Source organism: Mercurialis annua, linkage group LG1-X (assembly GCF_937616625.2).
Source record: "Mercurialis annua linkage group LG1-X, ddMerAnnu1.2, whole genome shotgun sequence".
Taxonomy (NCBI): Eukaryota; Viridiplantae; Streptophyta; class Magnoliopsida; order Malpighiales; family Euphorbiaceae; genus Mercurialis; species Mercurialis annua.
In genome coordinates, this window is record NC_065570.1 from 58,442,712 (window position 1) to 58,456,059 (window position 13,348).

At 27.8% G+C, this 13,348-nt stretch overlaps 1 protein-coding gene across 1 annotated transcript; it reads left to right on the forward strand.

Moving 5' to 3' along the window:
- Window positions 1-6,307: 6,307 nt before the first annotated feature.
- On the forward strand, window positions 6,308-7,793 carry LOC126678755 (homeobox-leucine zipper protein HAT22-like). The gene is made up of 3 exons (XM_050373657.2): window positions 6,308-6,983; window positions 7,070-7,149; window positions 7,281-7,793. Exons 1-3 carry the CDS (start codon window positions 6,516-6,518, stop codon window positions 7,579-7,581), a joined length of 849 nt encoding a protein of 282 aa, XP_050229614.1. The 5' UTR covers window positions 6,308-6,515; the 3' UTR covers window positions 7,582-7,793.
- The last annotated feature ends 5,555 nt before the right edge of the window (window positions 7,794-13,348 follow it).

The following is a 13,348-nucleotide window of genomic DNA, read 5'->3' on the forward strand; positions in this document are numbered from 1 at the left end:
TGGAGAGAGAGGGTCTCCTTATCTAACCCCTCTTCCCATGTTAAAATTCTTAGTAGGACAACCATTAACAAGGACCGAAAACTGAGCAGAGGCGAAAAAAGATGAGATCCAAGCAATCCAAGTCTTGTTAAAATTCATCCTAACAAGCATTTTAATAATAAAATTCCAAGATATGGAATCAAAAGCTTTTTTAAAATCAAGTTTGATGAGAAGAACCTGATTTTTGCGCCTATGAGAATGATGAATCAATTCAGAAGCAATCATGTGACAGTCGTGTATACTCCTTCCCTTAATGAAGCCAAACTGGTTTTCAGAGATAATCAGAGGGAGAATAGGAGAAAGTCTATCAGCCAGAACTTTTGACAAAAGCTTAAAGACCCCACTAATAAGGCTAATAGGTCGAAAATCTTTAATGTCTCTATCCCCCTTCAATTTAGAAATAAGCATTAAGAAAGCCGTGTTCAGGCCAGCAGGAAAAACACGAATGCGATGAAAGGAAGAAAACAAGTCTAAGAAGTCGTGCTTGAGGAATTGTCAAACCTTCTTATAAAAGAAGAAGTTGAAGCCATCAGGACCCGAAGCTTTATTATCCACACAGTCTGACAAAGTCAAAAATATTTCCTCTTCTGAAAAAGGCCGAACCAGACTAGCTGCTTGGACGTCGGATAAAGCTCGAATAGGAAGGCTATCAATAGAAAAAAAAAATCTCAGTCTGCCTCTGGTAAAGCTTCTTATAAAACAGGTGAATATGCAATATAATCTCCTCGTTCTTTGAATAAATAATATTGTCCACAACAACCTATGTGATCAAATTGTTTCTAGAGTGAACTGAAGCAATGGTATGGAAAAACTTGAAATTTTTATCACCTGAAATATTCCAGTTAATCCTAAATTTCTGATGCTATAAAGACTCCAGCTATTTCGAGAGTGAAAGGAAATCTATACGGCAGGTAACCAAATCTTCTTCATCCTGCGCAGACAACTCTCTGAAATCGGCACCAGCTTCTATAGTTTTAATATTATTCTGGGCATTCTCCAATTTCAAATTCAAATTACCAAAAGAATGAGTATTCCAAGCCTTAATAGCCTTCTGCAACTCCATAAGCTTGATGACAAGGCTAGCATTAGGGAAGCTCGAAGAAACAGACTGCAAGGAAGTCGAAATAATATCAGGAAAGAAGGCTTTACACCACCATGCATTGATGGATCAAAAATGTTTCGTGGCCCCAATTATTAGCTACTGCCGAAGAAAACAAGACCGGACAATGATCTGAATAGCTACGACGAAGAGCATGAAGAGCCAGGTCTATATAACAAAAAAATCTGGCGAAAGGAAGCAGCGATCAATCTTAGAACGAGAGATTGAATTATACCACGTAAAGAAGCGACCTTGAAGCGACCTTGAAGCGTGGCCTCCTCGAGATTGAAAGAGCTATGACTAAGACTCAATGGCTTATTAAAATATATTTCTTTTCTCTCTAAAGAAACCCTAACCATTTAGAGTTTTTTTTCTTGTTTCTTCTCCGGCAGTCATTAATGGTTTGATTTTTCTGTTGACGGTAGCCACCTCTTTATATATATTATTTTAATTTTATAAATATAATAAATAGTTAATTCTTTTTTATTTTTTCTTAATGAATTAAAATTTATCAACGAAGCGTAATTGAATTACCAAGAAACGAAGATAAATTGAAGATCATCAACAACAAAATGTAATTTTTTATGAGCTATATTAGGTTTATTTATTTTACATTGTTTGTCTTTTTTTTAAATATTTTATTTTGTTCTTTCTTTGTGAAATGTTTGTTGTCCTTTTTCTGTAAAAGATTTGCTGTCTCATTTTCATAAAAAATACCTTAGACCTCTCATATCTTTTAAATGTTTCCCTTAACGAAGGCAACCTTTTAATTATCAAGATCGAACTAGGTAGCCACATTTGTCCATCCACTAACGATATGAATATGCCCATTATGCATTACACTAACACTAGTGTTGCCAAAAGTGGGTTTTGCCAACAAATGTTTGTTTGCAGTTAGATATATATCCATTAACCCCAATAATGGATGGCATGCGCTCCTATAAGAGAATGACATAAAATAACAAGAGAAAATTAATCTGAAACCCTTTATATAAATTCTAATTTATTAATTTATTTTATTTAAAAATTTTATTTAATAGTTTTTCGCTTTTAATTATATAAATAATTAAGATTTTTTATTAATTTTTTATACTAAATCGTTAATAAAATTAAAAATAAGATGTCAAATCGTTAACAAAATAAAAAATGAGGTATCGAATCGTTAACAAAATAGAAAGTGAAGTACCAAACTGTTAACAAAACAGAAAGTGAGGTATCAAATTGTTAATAAAATTAAAAATAAGATACCAAATCATTTGAAAGGGAGCATTAAATTATTATCGTAATTAACAGAAGCTCCTAATTGTTAAAAAAATTAAAAGTGAGAGACCATCGAATAGGATTTTCAAACAAAAGATATCAAATTGTGAATTATGGTATATGTGAGGAGGAAAGGAGAGCCTCAAAGTAGTTTTCTCTAATAATAACAAATTATAAGTGAAAACATTTGAACTTAAGTTCTAATTGTGTATATGAGGGTGTAGCCCAGTGGCTACACTCCTCGCCGTACATTCCTCGGAAGGTCAGGAGTTCGACCCTGCTTTCCGTTGGTAGATTTCTTTAAAATGTTGTTTCAACTAATTTCTAACACTCATGTATAACATATCACTGATAAAAAAAAATTAATTGTCGATTTGTATACCCGGTTTAATAGAATTGTACTCCCTCCGTCCCAAATTAATAGGCAGTTTAGGACAAACACAAGTCTTACGAAATTGTACTTATCAAGATAAAATGAGTAAATTTATAAACAAATACCACCACTTACCCTCATTTATTATAGTATCAATTTTGTCTTTTAGCATCTTTTGTGTTATTTTCAATGCATTCAACTATAATTAATGAGGATATATATGACAATTAATCATTCAAGTAATAAATTACTGCCTATAATTTGGGACAAAAAAATGTAAATAGTGCCTATCAATTTGGGACGGAGGGAGTATGTTTTAATACCTTGTAACTTTCAGAATCATACTTCCTACAGTTGTATAGCTAATACATGTCCAGTAAAGCGGGAACACGCAGTGCAAACGAATGTGATAGGTCCGTTTTCTTTTAAGATAGAAAGGAAGCGATAATTTTTTTCATTTAATGTGATTTATTCTGTGTACGTATTTAAATTATTTAACTGTTTGTAATTAATGATATCAATTAATATAAATAGAGTTAAATTAACCGTTCAATTTACTTTTAGTGTAAATACATTTTAAGAATAAATAAAACTTAAAAACTACTAATAGTTTTTCAAACATACAATAGATAAAAATAATTAATTCTCAAAATTAGCATTATATTTCTAAAAAGAATTAATATATTTTATTTTAAATTAGTCTAAAACTAAATAAAAAAATTACACTAACTATTTATAATTTTTTTCATAGTTCAATAAATTATAAATAATTCAAATAAATAAAATTATTAAAATAATAATAATATATTCAAAAATAATTAAATTTATCCATTATAAAACAAAAAACATGTATACGAAATTTAAAAATAACTAAATATTTCAAAAAAGTGTTACTAATTTTTTTTATAAATAAAAATGTTACACTAAAGTATTATATATATTAAACAATCAAAGGTATCAATTTAAAATAAGTTTATAACAAAAATATCTGATATTGTAATATTTTCTAAGAAATTAAATTTAAATTCTTACATTAATACCGTATATTTATATTGTAGATTATAAGATTTAAAATGTATTATAAATTAATAAGATAAAACTTTCTACGTTTTATAATAGAGGGAATCTCCTACATTACACTATTTTCTATTTTATTTACAAATTTACATTATTTGTTTTGTCCTTGTTTTTCTAATTTTTTTTTTTATGAAAAAATACCTTTTTCTTTTTTTAATTACACAAATATATTTTTTCACTCTTTAATGATTTTTTCTCCTTTTTTATAGATTTTTTTTCTGGTGTGTTTTTTTTTATCGTGTTTTATAGTGTAACTATGATGTATTGTAGTGTATCTATTGTGTTTTTAGTGTAACTATGTTGTTTTATAGTGTAACAATAGTGTATCTATGGTATTTTAATAGTAATTTTATGGTGTATACTATAAAAACATAGCAAATACATCATAAACAATGCAAATGCACCATAGATATATTAGAAAGACGGCAGAAATACACCAAAAATATAAATACACCAAAAAACACCAAAAATACACTATAAATACAACAAAAATACACTATAACGTAAATACATTATAAAAAATACTATAGACACACCATAAATTTATTTATAAAATCAGTAGCATTAAAATAAATAAACAAATTTATGAATAAGAGAAAGACAAAATAATTATATGAATAACAGAACAATTTTGTAAATAGAAAAAATCATAGATCTATAGTAATTTATTTACAAAATATTTAAATCATCACAAAAAATCTAAAAGACTACAAAAAATCTGAAAAACGATGTCGAGAAACCCATAGCGCAAACGGAAAAGCGCGAACCGGAAGAGACGAACGGAAAAGCGAACGAAAGAGACGAGAAATCCATCGGAAGTAGACGAAAGGAAGCGCGAACAGAAGAGACAAACGGAAAAATAACCGGAAGAGACAAATGAAAAATCAAACGGAAAATAAGAAGAAAGGAAGAGAGAATTTTGAGAAAAAGAGAGAAAAGAAAGTGTGACTATATAAAATTTTAACCTAAAATGAGATAAGACTTCTATATAATAGGTATTTTTGTAAATATGTTTGTTATTGGTATAGAGTGGAAAATTATAAAAAAAATGAACAAATTTTTTATAAATATATTTTAAAATGAGGTGTTTTGAAAATAATTTTTTTATAATAATATGGGTTTGGCATTAGCCTAGTTTAAAATGTTAAATAAGTGAAACTGATAAATTTACTTAGATAGTACACCCAAAAATAAAATATACGCAAAAAATTTGAAAGTAAGAAAACAATGAAGTATTCTCTCAAAAATAAAATAAAAACAATGAAGTAATTAGTGGGGTCGAACTTCAAAGTTATGTAAGACGTGTTTTCAAAGTTGATGTGCTAAAATACAATGCAGTAGTGAAAATTCATAGGATAAGATGTTATACATAGTATGAACTTATAATTACAAAATGTTCCATATCATATAATGTATGTAGTGGGGGACATTTGGGCGGTCTGAGACTATTGATACACAAAACTACTTACATTCATGCCTCTCCTTCTATACCTTCCAGATGTTGTCCCCTCCTCTATCTGTTTCATCAATCTCACTCACTTTACTGTCATCTTCAACCATTCAATATTATATATGCAAATAAATTGATGAAACGAAAAAAAGAGTGTTTATCCCATGCAACCGTTGTGCCACGTCATTTTTACATCAAGCCAATGGGCATTTACGATAGGAAATCTTTTAATTATTACTTATTTTTTTTATTATTCAATTTTTCACATGACTAACGCACAATTGGTTTGTTGCACGAATGACATGACGCAACGGTTGTGTGCAATAATTTTTCCGAAAAAAAATACTAAAATTGAATATACAATAAATTACATTTTTAACAAGATTTATTATAAAGATAAAACTTCATAATTTTAAAATATAATTATTTCTTAAAATGAAATATTTATTACAAGATGAATTTTTTTGGTACAACATCAACAATATATATTGTGAAATCAAATATATAAAAATTCCTTTTTTCATTCTAGCTCAGTAGGGGTCTGGTTCAATATCTTTTATTTGATTAAATAAAGAAATTTATAATTATTTACAAAGAGTATTTTCACCTTGAAGAGTTTAGGGACTATCTTGTTCTTTTGGAGAAATTTGGAGAGTTTTTTTGTATTTTTTACTTTTTTTTTTGAAAAAAAATGATAGCTGACTAAAAAACGGCGACATGGGTATTTCCATCTGTAAGGGCCGTAAATGAGCGCCGCCATTAGTACAGGGGGTTTATTGATACTTTTTGAAGTTAGGGGGTTTACCATAGGAAGCGTAAAGTATAGGGGCCACAGTTGATTATTAGCCGGTAAAGAGGGGAATAATGGTGTATATGTGCTCGGATGTGCACCCACTTTCCATGTGGATCCACGTATGCTATACATTACTACATGTTTTAAGAGCAGATCTATCTTTCTTTTCTCCTGGTCAACCTGTGTGGACGATGACACATCAGATCAATTCCCTTTCATAATCCCACAAACAAGTAGTAATATTCTTCACTATACTCATTTCATTTCTTATTATTTTCATTTATTAATAATCATCCCCTTCTCCCCCAACAAACACTCTAACCTATCTTTTTAACTCAACTTTCTTTCTCTCAACCATTAATTAATTCATAAATTCTACTCATCGTCTATTTTTCATTTTTCAAGATTAATTTTATGTTCCATAATGGGTTTTGGAATTTCTGACCAAGTTATTTGTAACACAGGCCTTGGTTTAGGGCTAATTTGCCCTGAAAATCAAGAAATGTGTTACCACGATCATCATCATCATCAAGAAAAGAAAACGAAAATTTGTTTGAAAGATGATCATGATCATACGTTTCCATGTCTAACATTAGGTCTTCAGCCGGCGGTTACTATAGTAGAAACAGATTTACAACCGCGGGTATCATCTCCTAGTGCGGTTTCTAATTCATTTTCTCATTCAAGTATGAAGAAGGAAATAGAGTCTGTTGGCGGCGGAGGTGGAGGTGGAAACGGCGGTGGGGCTGCGGAAGAAGAAGAGAAGGAGAGAGTGTCTTCAAGAGGCAGTGATGAAGATGAAGATGGAAGTCCGAGAAAGAAACTTAGACTTACCAAACAACAATCAGCTATCTTGGAAGATAATTTCAAAGAACACAGCACTCTCAATCCTGTATATATACTTATTCCACATCTTTAATTTTATTCTGTCTACTGTTTAATTATGTTTGCTTAATTTTCTTTTCTTTGAATTATTAGAAGCAAAAGCAAGAATTAGCAGATCATCTTAATCTCAGGCCACGTCAAGTAGAAGTCTGGTTCCAGAACAGAAGAGCCAGGTATATAAATTTCTATCATAATCACCTACATAGCACGAAATCGGAAATCAATATTCTTTTTGTAAGAATAGCTTATAAACGTAGAGTTTCCGAGTTTTATAACCCTTCTATATGCATGTCTTTGTTTGCAGGACTAAGCTGAAGCAGACAGAGGTAGATTGCGAAGTACTAAAAAAGTATTGCGAAACTCTGACAGAAGAGAACAGGAGGCTGCAAAAGGAATTACAAGACCTGAAAACACTGAAACTGCAGGCTGCACCTTTATTTATGCAACTGCCTGCAGCCACCTTAGCTATGTGTCCTTCTTGTGAGAGAATCGCCGGCAATGGCGCCGGCGACGGGAGCTCGTCTACGAGCACAATAACGGTCGGGGCCGGTCCAAAACCTCATTTATATAGTCTTTTTACTCATCATCCATCTGCTGCTTGTTAGGCAAATTAAATTTGAAGCCAGAACACAAGAATTTAATGTTCTAGCTACTACAGTATATATATAGTAATTAATTAAAAATTAGTTAAACTAATTAATTTTGGAATCTTAATTATTACTTATTAGTACTATGTTCCCTATATTTTCTCTATCTTTTATGTTCATATACGCTTGTAAATTTTTTAACAGATTTCTATGAAACTATACTTAATCAATTACTTTTTTTTTTTTTTTGAGAATAATGAAAATTTCATTAATAGGGAAATAAAAATACAACTTGATCAAATATTGAACAAATCAATACTTTCAAGAAGTACAATAATAAAACATCAGTAAAATAACAGAAAATCATATCTAATTTCTTCAATCGCATTGACAGAGCTCGTTGAATATGCAACTCGGCGATCCGCCCGCTCCACTCGAAGGTTATTTTAAACCAGAAATCGACTCTTTGGTCTTTGAATGAGTCCGATTGAGAGAATATTAGAAATAAAATTTCTACTGATAGAACTTCAGATCTACGCTCCGTAGATAATTCCATCAAGGAAATAGCAGAACCCACAAAGGGTAAGAGGCAGAACTCCACAAAGGAAGACAAAACATCCATAAAGGAAGAAATAAAAATACCAACAGATCTCAGATCTGTGATTATTAACGCAAAATAAACTAAATACGAGATTTGAACAGAAAACGAGAAGGTAGGGAGGTACTTAATCAATTACTTGGATCATTGGTTCTATATATATAAATGCTTATGCTATGTATTTTTCTTGTCCAAGGAACTTTTGGAGAATTTAATATTGTTTTTTTTCTAACTACGATTTCTGTACGGAAAATTGCACTGTAGTTGATATGATAAGAGGGCCCTAGCTAGCAAAGTATCAGACAAACATAAATTTGATAACTAATAATGTGATATTTTTAAATTGAACAACCAAAGCAAATTGAATCGAGAATTCCGAATAGGATATAGTTTGATTTTGGTTTTAAGATGAGGAAAACTAAAGTTTTACCAAACTGATCAAATTATATTTAGATGTACAAACTATATATTGAATATACATCATGTCTATTTTATGATAAAGAGCCTATTTTTGTTATTTGATAATTAACTGATCAATTACAATCAAACCGAACTAAAAGTATCAATTTAATTTGGTTTGATTGCACAAATTGAATGGTTATGGAGTGCGAGACAGTTTGGTGATCAAATCGATTGGTCAGTAATAGATCGAAGGTCTAGGCTTAGGGAAAAGGGGACATATATACATATATATATAGGTCTAGCAATATTATTCTTTGAATTAAGCAAAGGATTAATTGTTAATTTATCTTGCTTTTAGTATTGACGCATTGGATGAGGTCAGTCCTTTTTTGTGCAGTAATAGACTTTATGTTGACTTCTGTGAAAAATACAAATTTAAAAGATTTAACGGAAAAAATGCAACCTTTGGATACATAGTGAATTCGAATTGTAATTCGTTTTATTTTCTTAATCAAAGATTTGTACTCAAATAAAATCTTGATGTGGCCAATCATCATGTTTCACATTATTAGTTTGGATTGAACTTGAATTTTTCTTAATAATCATCAATAGATTACTTATAGGTAACATTCAATTATTATAACTAATTTCTCCTAATTTCAAAATATCTAACTGTTTTTTCCTTACATCTGACAGCTAAGGTCTGCTTATTAAAAATAAAATTACTTTGATCCTTAATTTTTTCTTTCTTTTTAAAAGTTCCATAAAATTATCAAATAACAATATATTTATATTTCTTTTAAAATAGTTTAAAAAATATCAAATTAAATTCATTTTTTAAAAAAAATTAATGAGATTCAATGTCTTGGTTCGATTCAATTGAAAAAAAAAATTAACAATTCAATTTGAATTTAAAAAATTAATTAATAATCAAACAGAATCCTATATTTTATGTCAATTCAAAATATATTAGCTTTAACTCGTTTCAAATGTTTTTAATTTCATTTTTAAATAAATAATTTTTAAACATAACCTAAATAAAATTAAAAAAAATTTATAATATATTAGGGTTTAATAAATAATTAACATATTTTAAAACTTATTTACATCTTCAAATAATTTTTTGCACTTTTTTCAAAGAATAATAAATTTAAGCATTAAATTAAAATTTATTTTTGAAAATTACTTCCGTCCCAATAGAGTTGTCCGGTTGAGAATTTTTTATCTCAAACTCTTGTCCACTTATAAAAGTAACAATTTTTACATACACTCAATATTTTTATACTACTCCTACTTAAAATCCACTAATTAACTACTCCCTATCCCAAATTAATAGGCATTATTTTAAGTTTTTTTTGTCCCAAATTACAGGTGGTAATTTGTTGCTTGAATACTTAGATGGCATATGTATCCTCATTAATTATACAATATTACATTAAAAAGAGAGTAAAATTCACTAAAAAACAAAGTTAACACTGCATTAAATAAGGGTAAGTGTGTTATGTTTTTATAATATTTCATATTCATAGAATACTGAATTTTATTAATTTGGGACGGAGGGAGTAATATTTATTATTTTATTAATTTATATGAAATGGTCAAATGCGACAAATATTATGAACCGGAGGGAGTAAGTATGATAAGAAAAGTAAAAAAAAATTATAAATTCCATAATAATAATTATATTTTTTTAAATTGTGTGATAAATATAAAATAGACAATTCTATAAGAATGGAAATAGTAGATTTTAACTTCCAGATCAACTATTAGATATAAAATAGACAATTCATATGCATCAAATACATAAATTTAAATTAATAAATTGAGATTTTATTTATTTTTCCAAGATCATTAAACTACAAATTTTATTTTCAAAAAAAATGTTTTTGCAATTTTTTGGCGATGCGTGCATCTAAATTTGAATATCTAAATAAGTTTTTAAGTGATAAAATGAACTTTTAAATAAATCAAACACAAGTATATTCATTTATAAAAAAAATCACAAAATTTATAGAATTCATATAAAACAAATGTAGTTTTAGTCTCTCAGGTTACGTCGAGCTTAAAATTCATGAGATTAATTAGCAAATTAAAATTGAAGGTATATATGTTATCTTTTATGGAAAATGTTTACGTGATTAAGCAAACTTGATAGAATTTCAAAACAAGAAGACAAGAGTAAACTAAAGAAGTATAATAGAGGTATCGACCTAGATAAAGTCTACTAGAAAAACTAGTTCACTAATTAATCATATCAAGAAAAATAATCATCTGATGAATAATACTAATAAACGATCAATGTTGACTTGACGTCCTTGAATTGTCCATATGTACCAATCAAATTAATTTTAATTAATCTAACTACTAATCATACCATTTTTGCTAGAAATGCATGACATCTAATTAACAATGTTAAAATTGTTAATAGGAACATTATTTTTTTCTATTGTCCTTTATGATCAATATTTGCACGCGTGAGGTAGGTTAATTATATGATATATTATATTATCTTTCCATTTTCTTTATTTGCTAGAAAGACATGGAGACAAATTAAATGTTACTTTATTTTTGTTCGTCTAAGAAATGTGTAAATATTGAAACCATTGTAGAACCTAGTATTTAAAGCAACAATGTTGGTTCTTAAATAAAATAATGAGAGTGACCCAAATATGTATTATAAATATACGGAGAATAGATTAATAGCCAAATTAGCAGCTAAAGGATGGGACAACAAACAAATTGGTCAATAAAAATGACTTATATATAATACTTCCTCCGTACATAAAAATAGAAAAAATAATTATATTTAATATTAATTTAAAATAAAATTATCAAAATACTCTCATAAATATATTGTATAAATGTAATACCTCCATAACGATTTACTCTTAAAAAAATTAAAAGGTATCATAGAAATAGTTTAATAAATTAATCATAATTAATGAGTTTTTTAATTCTTGTGAAAGTATTTTTATTATTTGTGAAACGGAGGGAGTATAAATATATGGAGAAAATTGTTTGCATTTGACAATAACGTAAGAGTTGAGGTGTGCGATTTACATAATTTTTGAACCTAGTTCAGTCGTTTAGACTTTTGAAACTGCAACTTAAATTTTAATTAATTATATTTATTTTCATTATTTTTTTCCAAATTTTATTTTATTTTTATGTTTTAAATTAGGGTTTGATTGTTTTTAGGATCTATATGTAAGTTTAGGACTATATATGATAAGCAGTTTGAATATGAAAACAGGTGTTACTTTTATTTTTTAATTTCAGAATTCAATTCAATATTTATTTTAATTTATAGAAATTATTTGAATTAATAGACTTCAAAAGCTATAATCTATCATTAATCCATTAATCAATGAATTTATAAGTTTATTAAGATTTTGTCAAAAAGGCTTTTCGTTGAAGAAAGCTAGACTTCTACTATTTCTAAAAAAATCAAGTTAGTAGATTAGATATCGTGCTAGTTCCTAACGATTCTAATCAGGCAAACTTTTTTTTATTGTCGTTATTGATATAAACATTTCGGATGTGAATACAAAATAGAGAGTCTGGAATTACCGGCTGCACTTATTTTCTTAGCAGGAGCTGATTATGATAAAACAAACTATGTGTATTTTGACGATTCTGTTATAAATTATAGAGTTATATTCAAGGTCAATTACTAACATAAATAAAAAAAAAAATAAGTAACAAATTTGAGAGAGTAATGAATTAAAATCCTACTAGCAATCTTCCTGAACAATGTCTTGAATCAGAGATAGCATGATTAATTTCCTCACGCTTATACACAGTGTAGCAAGAATTTCTAAATTTATTAATTTTGACAAGTTGTGACGAGTAATTATCTAAGAAACCGTTTAAATTTAGGGATTTTGAAGTAATACAATTTATAGATTTAGCACTTTAGAAATTTCACTTATAGGATAAAATCCCGAGTTATTACGAAATAAAAAAAACGATTATATTTTAGATTATGAAATGAAAATCATTATTAGATACGAAAAAATGACATGAGAATTCACAGAGTTCTAAAATTTCTTATTCTCCAAAATCTCTAATTTAAAATTCCACATTTTAGACAAAAAAAGTTGAAATTTATCATTTTATATGAAGGATAGATTGTATCAAGATTTAATTATTTTAAACATATCATATATCTATGGCTTTTAAATTCATTATAAACGGTGGAATTTATAAATTTGTGGATTTCATATCCCATTAATTTAAAATCCATAAATTTAATAAAATTTAAAAACTCCTAACTTAAACAATGTCTAATAGAATTTAAAAAGACTAATTTATTGTGTAATTTACGGATTTCAACCCATGGGAATGAAATTTTAAAACTTCTACAATCTGAATTATAACAGCTTAAGAGTATCTCCACTCTATGTACTATTTTTTGTGCTAAAAATAGCACAAAAAATAGCAAAATACTAAAAATAGCACGAATATAAAATTTTCACTCCAATGCACAAGTTCTATATTTAAGAGCATCTCCCATGCAGTACTATTTCTTATACTAATTTTAGCATGAAAAAGTAGTAAACATTGTATTTAGCATAACATATAAATTTTATCTTCAAAAAATGTTATAAAAAATGTTGTAACTATTTACTATAATGATTATTTATTATCTTTTTCATTTAGTATTTTTTAATCATATATTTAAATATTTTCTTAATAATATTTATTTTTTTCATATTTGATATAACAATAAACTCTTTTAAAAAAAATTATTAAAAAAATCGACGGATTATATAAAAGATAAAT

Coding starts and splice junctions, on each gene's coding strand:
- LOC126678755 (XM_050373657.2), top strand. CDS start 6,516: ATGGGTTTTGGAATTTCTGACCAAGTTATTTGTAACACAGGCCTTGGT. Junction 6,984..7,069: donor AACACAGCACTCTCAATCCT/GTATATATACTT, acceptor TTGAATTATTAG/AAGCAAAAGCAAGAATTAGC. Junction 7,150..7,280: donor TTCCAGAACAGAAGAGCCAG/GTATATAAATTT, acceptor CTTTGTTTGCAG/GACTAAGCTGAAGCAGACAG.